Source organism: Quercus robur, chromosome 11 (genome assembly GCF_932294415.1).
Source record: "Quercus robur chromosome 11, dhQueRobu3.1, whole genome shotgun sequence".
NCBI classification, from domain to species: domain Eukaryota; kingdom Viridiplantae; phylum Streptophyta; class Magnoliopsida; order Fagales; family Fagaceae; genus Quercus; species Quercus robur.
In genome coordinates, this window is record NC_065544.1 from 3,604,713 (window position 1) to 3,622,523 (window position 17,811).

A 17,811-nucleotide genomic window follows, 5' to 3' on the forward strand; every position below is an offset into this window, starting at 1 on the left:
TAAATAAATTGGATAAGAAAATGGAGAGAATTAAGGCTTGGGGTAGAAAGTATTACCTTAGAAAAAGATTCATGAGAGAACTATATAATGCCTCTAAGTTACCTTACTCTTTATAGATAAATTACGATTATATGCATTTGAATTACCTACTATAGGAATTATCTATCTCTGATGATGTAAAATTATTTTGGCCATTCCATCGACACAAAACTAGAGAGAAAAAAAAAAAGAAACAAATCCATTTAGTTAAAAGCCTCCTTATACTAGATCAAACTTAAACCCCATCATCGTAAGGAAATGAAGTGGAATCCAACCATTCATCACCAGTAATGAACTCTGACACTGTAAAATTATATGCATCAAAAATATCCATCACGTGGTACCCTGGCCATGTAACTCTATAATCTGTTGATGAGCCAGGCCCATAATTATCATATTCTCCATAATACAAAGTATCTAATCCTCGATCATCATCACTAGCCCATTGTGTCCACCCAGCTGGGTCAATGAAGTTGTCAATATACGACTCTAAGTAGACTGTTTGAGAGTACACTCTCCATGGCCTTCCTAGGTAGCTTTTGACACTACTAGAATTAGAGTATAAATCATTTGTACCCAAAATTGAACAATTCTGAAAGGAGATTCCAGTGTTTTCATCCAATGTGTCACGAGACTGTGCTGTGATAACCGTGAATTGGCCAGGCATTGGCATCCTGGACACAATGTTACATCCTTGAAATACCACTGCAGCATTCCCAAATATAAAATCTATAGTCCCTAATATGTCACACTCTCGGTAGAATTGTCGAAAGGAATGAACATACAGTGTATCTTGGAAACCACTAATGGAGCACTTGTACAATGCAACCAAGTCCGCATTTATTCTCAAGGCAACCGCTTGATACTTCTCTGCTCCAGCCTTATTCTCAACAGATATGTCTCGTGCTAGAAAGCCATCACCAGATACCCCTGACGTTCAATTTATATTAGAAATTTTCTAAAGTTAGTACTAATTTTAGACTTTTTAGTACAAAAGCTTACAAATTGGGAATATGAGTGAACCACTTCAAAACATATAAAAAGAAATTTCTAAATTATTTTTTAAGTGATGTTAACAATACTACAAATTTTGTTATATTACATTTATAAATTAATGAGTCACCAATCACAAAATACAAATACGACATTCATTTATTATGTTTGTGAAACATATCAATCAAAAGTTAGGCCTTTTTGTAGTTGTACTTTGATTATGTAATGTATTATAAACTCGGTTTAAAACACTAATATTACTATTTTCATGTGTGTTATAATAAATATTACCGTTTACTCAAAAAAAAAAAAAAAAATAAGGATGTTTATCCCACATTGGTTGTGTGCATTTAGTGTCTGCTTTTTATAACCCTAGACTACAACTACAAAAGTTAGATCTAACTTTTGTAGTTGTACTCTAGTTATGTAATGTATTATAAACTCGGTTTATAACACTAATATTACTATTTTCATGTGTCTTCTAATAAGTATTACTATTTACTCAAAAAAAAAGTTTATCCCACATTGGTTATGTGTGTCTAGTGTCCGCTATTTATAACTTTAGTTTACAACTACAAAAGTTAGGCCCTTTTGTAGTTGTACTATGATTATGTAATATATTATAAACCCAGTTTAAAACACTAATATTACTATTTTCGTGTATGTTCTAATAAGTAATACTGTTTACTCAAAAAAAAAAATGGATGTTTATCCCACATTGGTTGTGTGTGTCTAGTGTCCACTGTTTATAACCTTAGTTTACAACTACAAAAGGAACATTTGTAATTGTACTCTGATTATGTAATGTATTATAAACCCAGTTTAAAACACTAATATTAGTACCCGCTATTTATAACTCCAGTCTATAACTATAAAAGTTAGGTCCTTTTATAGTCGTACTCTAGTTATATATGTAATGTATTATAAACTCGGTTTAAAACACTAATATCACTATTTCCGTATGTGTTCTAACAAGTATTACTATTTTCTCAAAAAAATTCATTATCACATCAACTTTTAAAGGTTATATAATAAAATTTGTAAAATTATTAAAATATTACTTATTTTTTTTATGATCACCGACATCTCTACTTTGTAATACTCATGTAGTAAAATTTATAATATCTTTAACATCACTTAATTACTTCAATCTACCCCCAACAAATTAAATCATATATAGTGCTAAAAAAAAATTAATAATAAGGGGCTACTTCATGACTATCTATTCTGGTTTATGTATTATGCCTTAGAACTTACAAGATTAAAAATCCCCCAAATTAAAAAGACTAAATTAACATTCAAAGGCGTGAGGGAAGGACGCAAAATATTAGATATATGAAAGTAAAACAGAGGCACGCACGCATGCAAGCAATTGAATTAATTAGCTGGTTTTATTTTTTTTTTACTAAGAATTAGCAATTGAAAGTAAAACATACCAAGAGTTGCAGATCTGAAAATGGTCCAGCCATCGCCCATACTTCTGTCACCAGTAATGAGAGTAACATCAGCTCCATCCCCGAGCAGAACAATATTGGGCTTGTAATCTGGGATTTCCACATTTTCCTCATAAACCCCTTGTTTAACATAGATAAATGTTCTCTCATTATAGCTATTGTTTGGAGCAAAATTGATAGCATCAGTGATTGTAGTGAAATTTCCAGTTCCATCAGTAGCCACAGTTAGGACATGGTCATATTCACTCTCCAATATCCGAGTCCGACTGTCTAATTTTCTTGAAATCCATGTTGGAACACCCATGTCCATGAGGCGCCTATTAGTATGGCCTTTTTGGCTAGACATAATTGAAAGAGAATTACTTACGTGCTTGTAAGTGTCATGTATGGAATTCAGTAGAGTTGGCTTCAAAGGACCCGAAGCTGAATCCAGGCCTTCCAAGCATGTGTTCTTGTTTGTGAGTGCTGCGCTAAGGTAAGCTCTTGCATCGGCTAGTTTCTGTTTATTATTGGATGCATCATGGATTCGGGACACTGATCTTTGTAAAGCAGATAAGGTGATTTGATGGACTTCTTTGCAGTCCTGGATGGTTCCTCTTTGTTTTTCGATGATATTTGAGTGACGTCCAGCATCCAAGAACAGATTGGAAAGGTTTTCAGACTCGGATATTGCGGTTTGGAGTGTTTGAAGGAGGTAGGTGATGATGTTTGGATTGATATTAATTGAGATACCGATGGAGAGCTTCAATGAGTCAAAACAGACATCTGGGTATGGTGTGGTTTTGCAGATAGATTTTATGGAGGACAAAGATTGGGAATATTGCAGAGAAGTTGTGGAAGAAGAAGAAGAAGAGTTGAGAGCCCATGTTCTTAACACGCTAATTGCAGAGAGGAGCAAAAAAAATTTCAGAATAATGAAGGAAGCCATTAGCCATCAAAGCAGTTTGCTGAGACAAACTGAAGTGAAAACCGACAGAGTTTAAAGGCCTCTAATTGCTGATACCCCCTTAAAGTTGAACTTAAATTATGCCATTGGGAAAGTTAACTTTGCATGTTTTGTTTTCATTTTGTCACTGAGTAATGAATTGGATTATACAGACTTTGATGGCAAGGGGTAATAATAATGACAATGACCATGGAGGGGTGTGGTACAGTGGTATTGAGTAATGCACAAAATGTATTAAGTGTGAGGATCAAGTTTCGAATTTAAAAATAGATTTATTTGAGTTTTTCTCTCTTAACAGCTCAAGATTTACTAGTGTCTCTTGTGGGGTTGGAAAGTTATGATTTATTGTAGTTCTCCTGCATTTTAAGTTCCTAACTGAGCCCTAAACTTAATAAATAAAGTGCTACTATAGTCACGTTCCAGATAAAATTGTCAAGATTTACTAGTGTCTCTTGTGGGGCTGGAAAGTTATGGCTTACTGTAGTTCTCCTGCATTCTAAGTTCCTAACTGAGCCCTAAACTTAATAAATAGAATGCTACTATAGTCACGCTCCAGATAAAATTGCCATATTAGTCGACTTTCCTTTTTTTTTTCATAAAAAATAATAATAATAATAATGACAATGGAATCCATATTTTGTTTTTTCTTTCACGGGATGTAGGTTTGGAAAGATCAATCAGGCCTGTGACATTGAATACTTGGAACTTGGACAATGCACAGAAATGTTATTTCAGTCGCTTTTTGTTTATTTATATATTTTTGTCTATTTCTGCTCCATTTGGAGTCCCTTTAAAAGATATTTTTCAGGACATGGTATGGAGTAGTCTTCTTTTGGAGACAAAATGCAAGTGGGATTCTTCGTGTTTATATGTCTATGTCTAAACTGAGTCAACTGACCAACTGTTCCTTTCTCCTTATAAATTTATTGGGATTTATTAAATGAAAAAATAAAAATAAACAAACAAACAAGCACCTTTTCATATGTCATAGTATTGGAATTGGGAATTACTGAATTAGAATTTTCTCTTTTTTTTTAGAATGGAAAATGGGGCCTTTATGGCTATATTACACTCCTGGGTAGGGCGCCAGATGGCCTTGGACGGGGTAGCGCGATCTCGGGGGCCCGCCTATACCACTGTGTGGGGAGTTACCCCACTAAGGATGCCCACCAACAGACTCCCGCAGGCAGTGGGATTCGAACCTAGGTATAGTGCACAAAGTGAACAAACCTTACCCACTCAACCAAGCCCCCGTTGGCTAATTAGAATTCTCTCAATTTCATGCAATTACCATTTTATTTCATTTATTTAACCATCTACTAATATGAAGCTATTTAAAATTTTAAAAAACATAATATTATATACACATATAAATTGTAGTATTTAAGTGGCTTGAAATTAATTAGAAGTTTGTACCTTTCAAATATATAGAAATTTAACTTAATAAGAAAATCATAACCATAAGATTAATTTAAATTCACATAACTTCATATTATAAAGCTCTTTATCAAGGAAGATAATTTTTATTATTATTAGGATACGCTTTCATAAGGAAGAGTTCTCTTCCTTATAAAACTAGTTTTAAAGAAGAAAAATTGAAGTGTGAGAATATTGAATAATAAAAGGTTTTTGAATGACTAGGAAGTAAAAGCTATAAAATATATTTTAAGAAAAGCACAACTAAAGAAACTAGTAAAAGTATGGGTAGCTACGGGTTGGAAGGGAAATTGGGAAAAGACTAAGGGACAAAAGGTAAAAACAAGTAAAAAAACTACGGGTCAAAGACAAGAGTGGGGGGGGCGGTGGTGGAGGGACCAAATTAATCTTGTGTTGTGGGGCAACTCAGCATTAGTTTTACCTGCATAGTTCTGCCTTTACATGGACTACAGTACATAATGTGCAAAAAATTCATGCAAAAATAATCTCAAAAATAAATTTTTTATTATTAAAAAGATAATGCCATACAATTACGTTTTAGGGCATTAGTCCTAAACATCACATGTAAAAAACACATTTAATTTACATCATGCAATTCATACGTATATATTAAGCCACTTGGTGCAAGTAAGGTGTACAGTGTGTAAGTTTCACTATATCAAGCACAAAGTATGATATATATAATTAAAATAATTATAATTATAAATATTAAATTTACATTTAAATTATTTGAAACTTTAATAACAGAATTTTTTTTTGAAGTAGAATTTTAAATTTTTTGAAACCTAAGTAATGGAGTGTTTTATCTAAACTTATCCTAACAATTATGAAGTCACTTGCCATTTTGGTCATAAGTTTATATTTAAAAATAAACTATCTTGATAATTAATGAGAGTCTAGCCACTACTTTTTTTTTTGAGAAAGAGGTAAGTGAATTTTATTGATGATCAAAATCAAATTGGAATACATCTTCCAAATCACTAGGTAGTTCTTCTACCCATACATCAGTGTCAGCAGAAGAAACTGCTCTACGGGCGAGAGAATGAGCAAGCTTGTTGCCATCCCTCTTTACATGTTGAAAACAAGAAAAACTAAGGCCTCTCCGTAAGTCCTTAATCTCTTCCACTACATGACCAAATAAAGTTAAACATGCTTCTTGACTGTTGACTGCCTGAACAATACGGAGACTATCACCTTCAAACACCACTTGTGAAAGACATAACTCCTGAGCAAAGACTAGAGCCCGATTGCAAGCCAAAGCTTCCACCATTTCCACAGAATGATGGCAGCGGACCTTCTGACTGAGTGCAGCAATGATATTCCCTGATGAATCCCTCACCACAACACCCAGACCAGCCATCCCAAGATCCTCAAATAGGGCAGCATCAAAATTAGCTTTGTACGTACCTACTTGTGGGGGATGCCAATAGGTAGGAGCAGATCGTCGCACTGGCTGTATAGGCTTCCTATTGATCTCAAAAAACTCTGTAACCATCTCTTTTGCCCGCCTACTTACCTCATGGAGAGGCCAAGTCTGCTGTCTCTCTCTAATCCTGTTTCTTCTCTGCCATAAACTCCATGCAATTGTGGAGAACCAAGCCACCTTAAACACCGAACCCCTTTCCAGCACAGCCTCAAAAAGATCCATAAAGGTCCTGAACTTCCTTTGATACAAGTAGACAAAGCTAGCTTCAGACTTCCACACCGATTGAGCCTGATCACACAGCCACAGTGCATGCATCGTGTCTTCCTTGGATTCATCGCAGAGAGAACAAGTGACATCCAGCTGAATCTGTCTTTTCTTCAGATTATCCTTAGTGGGTAAAGAATCCTTCACTGCCCTCCATATGAAGTGTCTAACTCTATTCGAAGCTTGAATCTTCCACACACCCTTCCAGACTTGGTTCGTGACTGTCGGACATGAGGAGGCTGGTTCACCGCTGGATTTTTCCATTGCCAACATTCTATACGCACTACGGACTGAATAACTCCCATCCGGAGTGAGAGGCCAGATATAGGCATCATTCTGCCCAAGAGCACAGACATGTATGCCTTTAATTTCTTCAGCTTCCCATGGCATAAAATTCCTTTCCAGCAAATCTGAATTCCAGCGGCCAGAGTTAGGTACCAGAAGCTCTTGTACCCAGACTGCATCAGAACCTACCTTCGGTGATAATACAAATCCACTAGAAGTTGACGGCAACCACCTATGCTCCCAAATCTTGATCGAGGCACCATCACCTACCCTCCAGATTGCCCCTTTTAGAATGACCTCTCTGGCTTGAAGTATACTTCTCCACGCGTAAGAGCAATTAATCGGTATCCCAGCATCAAATATAGTTCCACCAGGAAAAAACTTGGCCTTAAAGACCTTGAAGAGCAAAGAATCTTTTTGATGTGCTAGCCTCTAGACCTGCTTCGCCAGTAAAGCTTGGTTAAACTGCTGTAAATCCCGGAAACCCATACCCCCAACCGACTTTGAAGTACAAAGATTACTCCACTTCACCCAATTTATTTTCTTCTTATCCCCCTGCCCCCACCAAAACCTTCTTATCATTGCTTCAATATCTTTGCAAAGCCCAATGGGAAGTTTGAACACACCCATAGAATATGCCGGAATAGACTGGATGACAGCTTTTATCATGAAGAAGGAGTATATGAAGAAGGTATGTTATGATTTGGAATTTGATGGTTTATTTACTGTTCCGAAAAATGGGAGAGGTGGAGGTTTGGCTATGATGTGGAAATCTGAGGTAGTTCTGTGGGTGGATAGTTTCTCCAACTATCATATTGATGCCATTGTGAATGGTGGTAGAGAAGATGCTTGGCGACTAACAGGGTTTTATGGGGAGCCTGATACTAGCAGAAGGAGTGAGGGATGGAATATGTTACGGATGCTAAGCTCGAAGCCGAAGTTGCCGTGGTGTTGTTTTGGAGATTTTAACGAGCTTCTAAGGGTTGAAGAGAAGAAGGGAGGTGTGCCACGGTCTCATCATTTGATGCGAATGTTTCGGGAGGCATTGGACCACTGTGATTTTGTGGATTTGGGTTTCACTGGTCCGACATTCACTTGGCATGGCAGACGGAGGGGAGAATTGATTTGGGAAAGATTAGATCGTGGGGTTGCCAATTATGAGTGGCTTTCAAGGTTTCCGACAGGGAGAGTGCAAGTTTTGTCCTGTTTCACTTCGGACCACAGACCGATTCTCTTGACTTTGGATGCAGCAGGGGAGAAGCATAGGTGGAGACGTAAACCTTTCAGATTTGAAGCGATGTGGATGACTGACCCGGGCTGTCATAATACGGTGGTCGTGCGTGGGATTCTAATCCAGATGGTTTACCAATGTACAGAACAACAAAAAAGCTGAAAAAGTGTAAGAAGATGCTCAAGAAATGGAGCACAGCCCACTTTGGTAATGTCTCAAGGCAGATTAAGAAGGTTAAGGAACTTTTGTGGAAGGCAGAGGAGGAATCAGTTAGAACAGGGGATATCCAAGAGGTAGTTAGATTGAAGTCTGATTTAAATTTGTTGTTTGATAAGGAGGAACAAATGTGGCATCAACGATCTCATGTGAAATGGATTCAATGTGGGGATCAGAATACGAAATTTTTTCATGGTACAGCCACACAGAGGAAGAGAAGAAATTTTATAAGGGGTGTTCGAGATGAAGGAGGGGTTTGGCAGAGTGATGAAGGGGTATTTTCGAATCTGTTTATTGATTATTATACTGGTTTGTTTTCCTCATCCGGGTCACAGGAGCTGGACCAAGTGCTGGAGGGTGTTCAGGGAGTGGTAACAGAGGAAATTAATGTTAGTCTGACAATGGAGTACAAGCCAGAGGAAGTGGTTGCTGCCATTAAGGAGATGGCTCCCTTGAAGGCGCCGAGTCCAGACGGCATGCCACCACTGTTTTATCAATCATACTGGTCTGATGTTGGTACAGAGGTAACTCAAGCTGTTTTGTCCTGTTTAAATTCTGGTTCTATCTTAAGATCAATTAACCATACTTTCATTTCTCTGATTCCGAAAGTTAAAAACCCTGAAAGAGTAACTGAGTACAGACCAATTAGCCTCTGCAATGTCATCTATAAGATTGTTAGTAAAGTGATAGCAAATAGGCTTAAGCCTTGGCTAAATTCCCTCATTTCGGAGACACAGAGTGCCTTTATAGCTGGTCGATTAATTACCGATAATATATTAATCGCCTTTGAGTCTTTACATCACATGAAGACGAGCTGTTTTGGTAAGAAGAGTTTCATGGCTCTCAAACTGGATATGAGCAAAGCATACGATAGGGTAGAGTGGTTGTTTCTGGAGAAGATTCTTTTAAAGATGGGTTTTCAGGCTTCTTGGGTTTCTCTTATTATGGAATGTATTACAACGGTTTTGTATTCTATTCTTGTAAATGGTGAGCCGAAGGGTATGATCAAGCCATCGAGGGGTCTCCGGCAAGGTGATCCCCTCTCCCCCTATCTATTTCTATTCTGTGCGGAGGGGCTTAATGCCATTTTAAGAAAGGCTGCTGAAGCAGGAGATATTCAGGGGTTTTCTATTTGTAGAAGAGGACCCAAGTTAACCCATCTCTTTTTTGCAGACGACTGCTTGCTCTTCTGCAGGTCGACACTTGAAGAGTGTGAAAAAATTCAGGAGTTATTAGCTTTATATGAGAAGGCATCAGGGCAGATGGTAAATAAGGATAAGACTACACTGTTCTTCAGTAGAAACACTGATGAAGAGATTAAGGAGACGATAAAACTCTCCTTGGGGGTGCCGGCCATCCAACACTACGAGAAGTATCTGGGGTTACCTTCCTTTGTGGGTAGGAATAAGAAGGCGTGTTTCACGCAGATAAAGGAGCGGATTTGGTCTCGTATGCAAGGCTGGAAGGAGAAACTCCTCTCTCAAGCCGGGAAGGGAGTCTAGCCACTACTTGTTACAAAAAAGGTAGGTTTTTTGTCACAGTTATGGCTCCTGTGACTCCATTTTTTAAATAATCAAATACTTTAAATACTGTTTACCAAGAGCGTTATAATTCAATTAATCTCACCCCAACTATCAAATTATAAATTAATAAAAAAATTTAAAAAAAAAAAAAAAAAAAAAAAAAGAGAGAAGGGAGAATGAAGGCATCCTTATTATTCCTCCTCCTATAGTGTTTATTTATTTTTAGAAAATTTAAGTACACAATTTTTCTACAACTTTTGGCAAATATATATATTTTTTCTGTGTCGTTTCCTCTTTACGGGCCGGAATAGGATTTTTCCTTTTTGTACACAACTTGAAATTGTGAAAAAACATGACAGACAAGCCAATTTGCAAATAAAGTTTATGTCCCAACATCTGCCAAACTCTCACATGTTTTGATTCTTTTATGACGTGTATTTAATGGCCTTTTTAAGAAGACCCGTCTTCTTTTTATCTGACCCAACTGACTTATGAGTTATGAGCACCCCCTACTACTGATCATTTACATGATAATTTTGACAAACAACTAACCACTCTGCGATTTAACAAAAGAAAAGAAAAAAAAAATACTCTGCGAATTAAGAAAAACTTTTTTTTTTTTTGAGAAAAAATAAGTTCTTGAATTTGGGATTGTGGATCCATCAAAATATATGTTGTAACGGCTCTAATGCATTGGAGCAATAGAGTTAAGCCGTGTTCTAAACTTTTAGCAAGATGTTATTTGTATTTGCTATTTAATTGTAACCTTAAGTGTATTAGGGAGTCTGAGTATTTTGTGGAGTCATGCATGGATGTAAACGTTAGGCAGTGGGTTCAATTAGTTTGTTTTGGATTAGACACTGCTTTGCTCGTATTTAAATAGCTGTAATTATTTCCAATAAACATATGAGAGGATTTTAATCTAATTTGGATCTCAATTAGTTCTTAGAGGTCAAGCTTTTTTCAGTCAAATCCAAACAAATCCATAGTTTATTTTTTGTTTCTAACTATGTATCAAGCCATAATTCTTTTTGCTTATTTTGCTCTAAATATTTCTTTTCCTTTCAAAAATTGTGTATGCATCATCAATACAATAGAATTTTAACTTATTGACAAGAAATTTTATTAGTTGAGATAATTGAAATTCATACCCTACTTGAAGCAATATTATTTTATATAAATTTATTATAGTCATTACTTTTATTATTATGCAAGAATAATAACAAATTATGTCAGTAAAAAATGTTGTATTCCTATAATAATTGAACAATTAATCAAGACAAGAACTTGGGATGCATGAACAGGGATACATGTATAGGTACAGGTATGGGTATAAAACGGCAACACGAGCAATTTTTGAAAAATTATAATATAATATAGCATATTGGGCATCATTATGACACAAATACGACACGAATACAACACCCCAAATAAAATATCTATACATCCTAGCATAAAACTGATAAAAGAGAAAGTTATATGAGAAAAAACAAATAATAAGAGAGGGGTGGTAATAATAATAAAAATAAAATAAAATAAACGATAGCATTTTTAATAATAAATTTGGCAAACTACTGTTTTAAAAATTGTTTAGCGTAAATGCTATTTTTTTTTTTTTTTTTTTAAAAAGACGATTTCCTTTCCAAAGACAATTTTAGTGTTCAAAAGTGAATATTATTATTATTATTATTATTTACTTGAAATAATCTTTAATTCTTTCTTTCTTTTTGTGTGTAGATAAGCTGAAACTTCATTTAAGAAAAAGAAAACTACGAAACAAAAGAAGAACAATCATCCCTATAAACATCAGCAATTAGATAAGGGAAATTGAACTTATTATAAGGAAAAGGGCTTCTAAGATTACCAACCAACTTACTAGTAGCATGGTTTAATCAATCGCCTTTGAGTCACAAGACTTTTGATAGATAAATCACCATTATATGTATTAGAATGACCTAAAACCAAGGTTTTCAGACCCGGACCGTTCATTGAACCGTAAAAGGAAGAGGTTCAAGGTTTTTAAGGTCGAACCGAAGTTGAACCGGGATCGAACCGTGATGACGTCATAATTAATTTAATAATTATTTAAATATAAATAAATATATTAAATTAGTATAAATAGAAAAATTAAATTAAATGACCGAATTAAATATAAAAATCTATCTTTCAAATGTATTTTTTCATATCATAACTTTCACTTTTATGTTACAAAATCATGCTTAAGTTATTACGTAACTTAATATGTCACTTAAGTTATTATATCATAACTTTCGGTTAAGTTATGATATTTTTTTCATTTTAACCCATTATTATATCTTGGTTATTTTTTCCTAATCAGCTCAAATCAAGTTGGTTCAACTCACTCAAAAGTTCTCATTATGCTTTTAGCAATTTCATATTTTGCACGTGTAAGAGCACTCACACTAGATGTGGTATATTGTTTGTTGTTTGTTTATTGTGTTGATGTGTAGTAAATATTATTCTAATGTATAGAATTGAATTATAAAACATCTGATAAATGGGATGTTGTAAAATGATGTGGTAAAATAATAAAGTAGGCATTTGATGTAGTAAAATGGTATAATTTTTGGAACATCTGCTACGGATGCTCTAATGGAAATGCTTTTTGGGCTAAACAAAGAAACATTGGGCCTCGTGATTTAACTTAAAAGAAAACCAAAGTTGTTGTAATTGTTAGGTTCTTTGGGCCCAACATAAATAGCCCATTAGACATTAGTTGTGAATTGATGTGATGATTCACCTGAAGCCTTCATTCTTCTTCGACAGTAAATAACTAGCACAGCACTTGGAGTCTCTTGTTTTGGTTGGCGGACAGACCAATAAAGCAAATAAATAAAAGTAAAGAGTATTAATATAAAATGAAAGTTCTCAACTTCCAAGAATGCGTTGGCAACACCTCCTCCACGCAAAGTGCTTCAAAGTTGGCATTTTACCGTTCAAAACTTCTCTTTACTTTTTTCTTTGAAAGTTTCAGATGCAGTGCTCTCTATTCTTCTCTTCACTTGAGCTAGGGGTGTGCATGGGTCGGGTTGAGTCAGGTTGAGGGAATTTTTTTACCCAACCTACTATGGTGGGTCAAAAAAAATTCAACCCAACTCAACCCATCACATAAATTCAACCCAACCCAATCCAACCCACGTGGGTCGGGTTGAACCCATGGGTTTGAAAATTTTTTATTTATTATTAAATTAAGTAGAAAAAAAATATAAATATTAATATATTAAAAAAACCTAAAGATTAGTATCAATCTAACTCCTTGAAGGCTCAACACTAATGACTAAACAACAATAGCAATTTATTAGAATTTGGGTGAACTAATTGGCTTTTATATAGGATAGGAAAAATTGGTTATTTAAAAAAATTTATTAATTATATAATATATATATATATTAATTATATAATATATATATTATATATATATATATATTATATATATATATATATATATATATTAAATTAGTATTAATAGAAGGAATTGAGGAAATGCAAATTATTAAATATATAATATATATTTAAATATATATATATATATATATAAAAAAAAGTGCCTTACAATTGATTTTTTTTTTAAATTATTAAATATAAAATATATTTGAAATATATATTAAATATGGGTGGGTCAGGTCGGGTTTGGCGGGTTTGTAATTTTATGACCCAAACACAACCCGACCCACTATAATAATTTTTTTGACAACCCAACCCAACCCACCAAGCCTTAAAAACCGACCCAACCCGGTGGGTCGGGTCGGGTCGGGTCGGGTTTGGCGGGTCGGTGGGTTTTCTACACACCCCTAACTTGAGCATCCTCCGCTGTGTGCTTGTGAATTTCTGTTCTTTTCTTCCTTCTCCCCCCCCCCCCCTTTTTTTGGGTCAACAACTTTTTTCATTTTCTCTATCTCATGTTGCCTTCTCTTCTCTATCACTTGAGAAAAAAGATCCAAACTTTATGGAGAGACACAAAATGGAAGATCTGAGAGCGGAAAAAGAAAAATGCAAAGGGTAATAGAGAGACACGCAAGAAGAAGGAGGTTCAACAATTTTTTTTTTTAAATTCTTTTATTGCTTTGATCTGAACCGTGAAAATCGTGAACGGTTTTTAGACCGGCCGGTTCAACTGCGGTTCGAATGGTTTCATGCTTTTTATGTATAGAACGGTTTTTAGGGTCTAAAGAACCGGATTGATGAGAGGGTCACGGTTAACCCGGTCGGACCGTACGGTCTGGTCCAGATCTAAAAACCATGCCTAAAACACGATCTAATTAGATAACTTTAAGGAAGTAAAATTATTTTGGCCATAAGATCGAAACAAAATAGAGAAAAAATAAAAAGATAAGAAAAAAGATAATTCCATTTATTTAAAACCTCTTTATACTAGATTAAAGTTTAAACCCATCATCGTAAGGAAATGAAGTGAGATCCAACCATTCATCACCATTATTAATGAACTCTGACACAATAAAATTATATGCATTTTTAGTATCCATTATTTAATGCCCTGGCCAAGAAACTCTACCATCTGTTGATGAGCCAGGCCCATCATTGTCATACTCCCCATAATACAAAGTTTTTGATACTTCATCATCATTATTATTGGACCCCTGCTTCCACCAAGTTGGGTCAATAAAGTTGGCAATGTAGGATTCTAGGTAAACTGTCTGAGAGTACTCCCCCCATGGCCTTCTAAGATAGCTTTTCACTCTGATAGAATTAGGCTGCAAATCCTCTTCAACAACAATTGAACAATTCTAGATGGAGATTCCAGTGTCTCATCTAGGTTATCACGAGATTGTGCTTTGATAACTATGAATTGGCTTAGGGTTAGTATTCTAGAAATAATGTTACACTCTTGAAATCTATAGTGCCCATTATGTCACACTCTCAGTAGAATTGTCGAAAGGAATGGACATACAATGTATCCTCATAACCAATTATGGAACACCTGTACAATGCTACAAAGTCCGCATTTACTCTCAAGGCAACTGCTTGATGTTTCTTTGCTCCAGCATTGTTCTCAATATATATGTCTTGTGCTAGAAAGCCATTACCAGACACTGCTGAAGTTCAATTTATTATATATTACTAATTAGTTACAAGTAAAATAAAAAGGGAAAAATCCATTAGAAAAACTCTAAATTTAGTTTTAATTTAATAACCAAAGCTTAAAAAATAATGTGAAAAGAAATATGATTGATGTCACTTCAACAACATATAAATAAGTGTCTGGAGATTTTAGGGATGTCACAAATTTTGTTACACAATCTTTAGAAATTGATAAGTTACCAATTATGTTAGGTTCTAAGTATTTAGGAACTAATGTATCAAAATTTCAATTTGTAATATGTTGGCAAACCATGATCAAAACATAGAGTCTAGGTTTAGACTTGCTCAAAGTTTAATTGTAAAATTGGAATTGAGTGATTGCAGAAAGTACTGGACAAAATCTGCAAGGTTTGATCGATCGAAAATTAGACTCATTCGATCAAAACTCGTACAGAAGTTTTTGCAGAATTTCTAATTCAGCCCAAGCCCATATGATGTGTAGGGTTTTGTGTTTTACTTCAAGTATAAAAAGAAAAACCATAGCTACGTTTTAGAAGTCTTTGGAGAGTTGTGTGTTGAATCTTTTGTGAGATCTAGAAGTGTTTACCTTCATACACACATATAGAGTTGTTAAGATCAAGATTCATGTCAAGAACTTGATGATCTCTTCAGTTGCTGCACAAAAAACTTTAAAGAAGATTTGAAACCTTTGAGTGGAGTCTCAAAGTCATAAGTAGGAGAACTTGTGGTTGCTGTAGATCAAGGAAAGAAGTAGTATGTGAACTCAAAGTCGTCACGTGATCGTGGTAGTAAGTTTTATACTTGCGGTAGCAATAAGATGTTAGTGATTTAAGTTCTATTGTAAAAACTTCAATTCTTTCATAGTGGATTTGTTTTACTTTGAGGATAATTAGGTCAAATCCTCTCCAGGTTTTTTACCGGTTAGGTTTTCCTGGATTATCATATCGTTGTGTTCTTTATTTTTCTGCATTGTTTACATGATATGATTTTATTGTGTTAACCTAGAACTAAATAATTTATCTAAATAATCACTTGGCTAAATAATTAGATTAAACAACTTGTGTTAAGGGATCTAAAAACGTACAAGTGGTATCAAAGCAAGGTAGCTCTTATGTTTTTAGATCTTTCGATCTAAGAGTTAATCCTTGACCCCTGTTGTCATGGAACACGGTCACTCTCTTATGATCCCACCTCACTTTGATGGGAACAACTATGACTATTGAAAAGTAAGGATGAACACATTCCCAAAATCTATTGATGAGAGAGTATGGAACTCCATGGAATACGGATGAGAGAAACCGACTACTCCTGTTAGTGAATGGTCAACTTCTCAAAAAGAGGCAGCCGCTTCTAATAGCAAAGTCATGAATGCTATTTTTAATGTTGTTTCTATGGAGGAATTCAAGAGAATCTCAAATTTTGAGGTTGCTGATACTACATGGAATATTCTCCAAACTGTGCATGAAGACACAAAGGCAGTTAAAATTTAAGTTGCAGCAATTAACTACTAGATTTGAAAGCATTAAAATGTCTGATGATGAGTGCTTTGATGAATTCTATGCTAAACTTAATGATATTGTTAATTCTACTTATAATTTGGGTGAAATTTATGATCAACCTAAGATTGTTAGGAAGATTCTTAGATCCTTAACTAAGGACTTTAGACCCAAAGTGACTATCATTATTGAAAGCAAGGATGTGGACTCCATCTCTGTTGATGAGCTTGTAGGATCTCTCTAGTCCTATGAGTTAGACCACCCAAAACAAACAAATCCAAATCAATGGATCTTAAGTTAGTTGATGATGTTGATGTGAATGAAATTGATGATGAACTCTCTTCTACAGAGATTGCATATCTTACCAAGAACTTTAGAAATTTTCTTAGGAACAACAACAGAAGGGCAAAAGGTAAAAACAATGTTAAACTTAGGAATTTTAAAAGGAATGAGCCAACTAAAGTTAACAATACTGATAAATCAAAAGAGAAAGTTGGTCAAACCTCTAGTAATTCTCTAGGTCAACAATGTTTTGGTTGTCAATGGTATGATCATGTGAAATCTGAATGTCCTACATTCTTGAGGTCAAAGGGTAAAGCTATGACTGTAACCCTTAGTGATAATGAAGTTTCTAATCACGAGTCTAGTAGTGATGAAGATGGAAACTTCATTACTTTCATAGCTACTGCTGTAGTTGATGAAAGTGTTATGGTTGAAGAGAACCCTTCTGATGGGGAACTTTCTAAGTATGCTGACTTGCAAGAAACTTTTAATAAGCTATGCAAGGTTGATGCAAAGGATGCAATGAGTGTAGATTTAGATTTAAAGAAGAATGCCTCCCCAAGAGTGAGACTGTCAAACTAGTAGAAGTTACACCACCTCCTAAGAAGATTAAGTTTGATCTTAAAGAGTCTAAGCCTAAGAATCTTAACCTCCTTAAGGATAAGCAACATGATAAACCTTTGTAGGTTTGTCATTTTTATGGAAAGGCTGGGCATACTCACCCAAACTGTTTCAAGTTGCAAGTTGCAAAGCGAGCAAATAAGCTAAGAGTACATGTGCCTCAAACACAAGATCCTATGATACTTATTGGTGAATTGGTAAATGCTTTAATTTTATATACCAATCCTGGAGTTGTACATCATTCTAATATGAATAATAACTCCAAAGTCAGAGTCGTATCTAAAAGTTTTGGATGCAAAAGGCTTAATCAAATTGAGTCTTTTTGACATGGTCCTTGTGCTTCATCTCAATACTCTTTGTGACCATTCTTCTTTTGATGTTTTATTTCTTTTTTCTTTTAGGATTTGCATTGCATTATATTCATGCATTTCATATTAGGTTGTTTTTGTTATTTCTTTTAATAAAAATAAAAAAAAATAAAAGAGGAAGGAGGGATATGTTTTTCTATTATATATC

At 34.9% G+C, this 17,811-nt stretch overlaps 1 protein-coding gene across 1 annotated transcript; it reads right to left on the reverse strand.

The window, feature by feature from the left end:
• Window positions 1–211: 211 nt before the first annotated feature.
• LOC126707239 (probable pectinesterase/pectinesterase inhibitor 12) lies at window positions 212–3,648 on the reverse strand. The gene is made up of 2 exons (XM_050406827.1): window positions 2,469–3,648; window positions 212–969 (listed from the first exon to the last, which is right to left on the reverse strand). The coding sequence occupies exons 1-2, from the start codon at window positions 3,412–3,414 to the stop codon at window positions 275–277; spliced, it is 1,641 nt and encodes a 546-aa protein (XP_050262784.1). The 5' UTR covers window positions 3,415–3,648; the 3' UTR covers window positions 212–274.
• Window positions 3,649–17,811: the final 14,163 nt, after the last annotated feature.

Coding starts and splice junctions, on each gene's coding strand:
- LOC126707239 (XM_050406827.1), bottom strand. CDS start 3,414: ATGGCTTCCTTCATTATTCTGAAATTTTTTTTGCTCCTCTCTGCAATT. Junction 970..2,468: donor TTTCAGATCTGCAACTCTTG/GTATGTTTTACT, acceptor ATTGAACGTCAG/GGGTATCTGGTGATGGCTTT.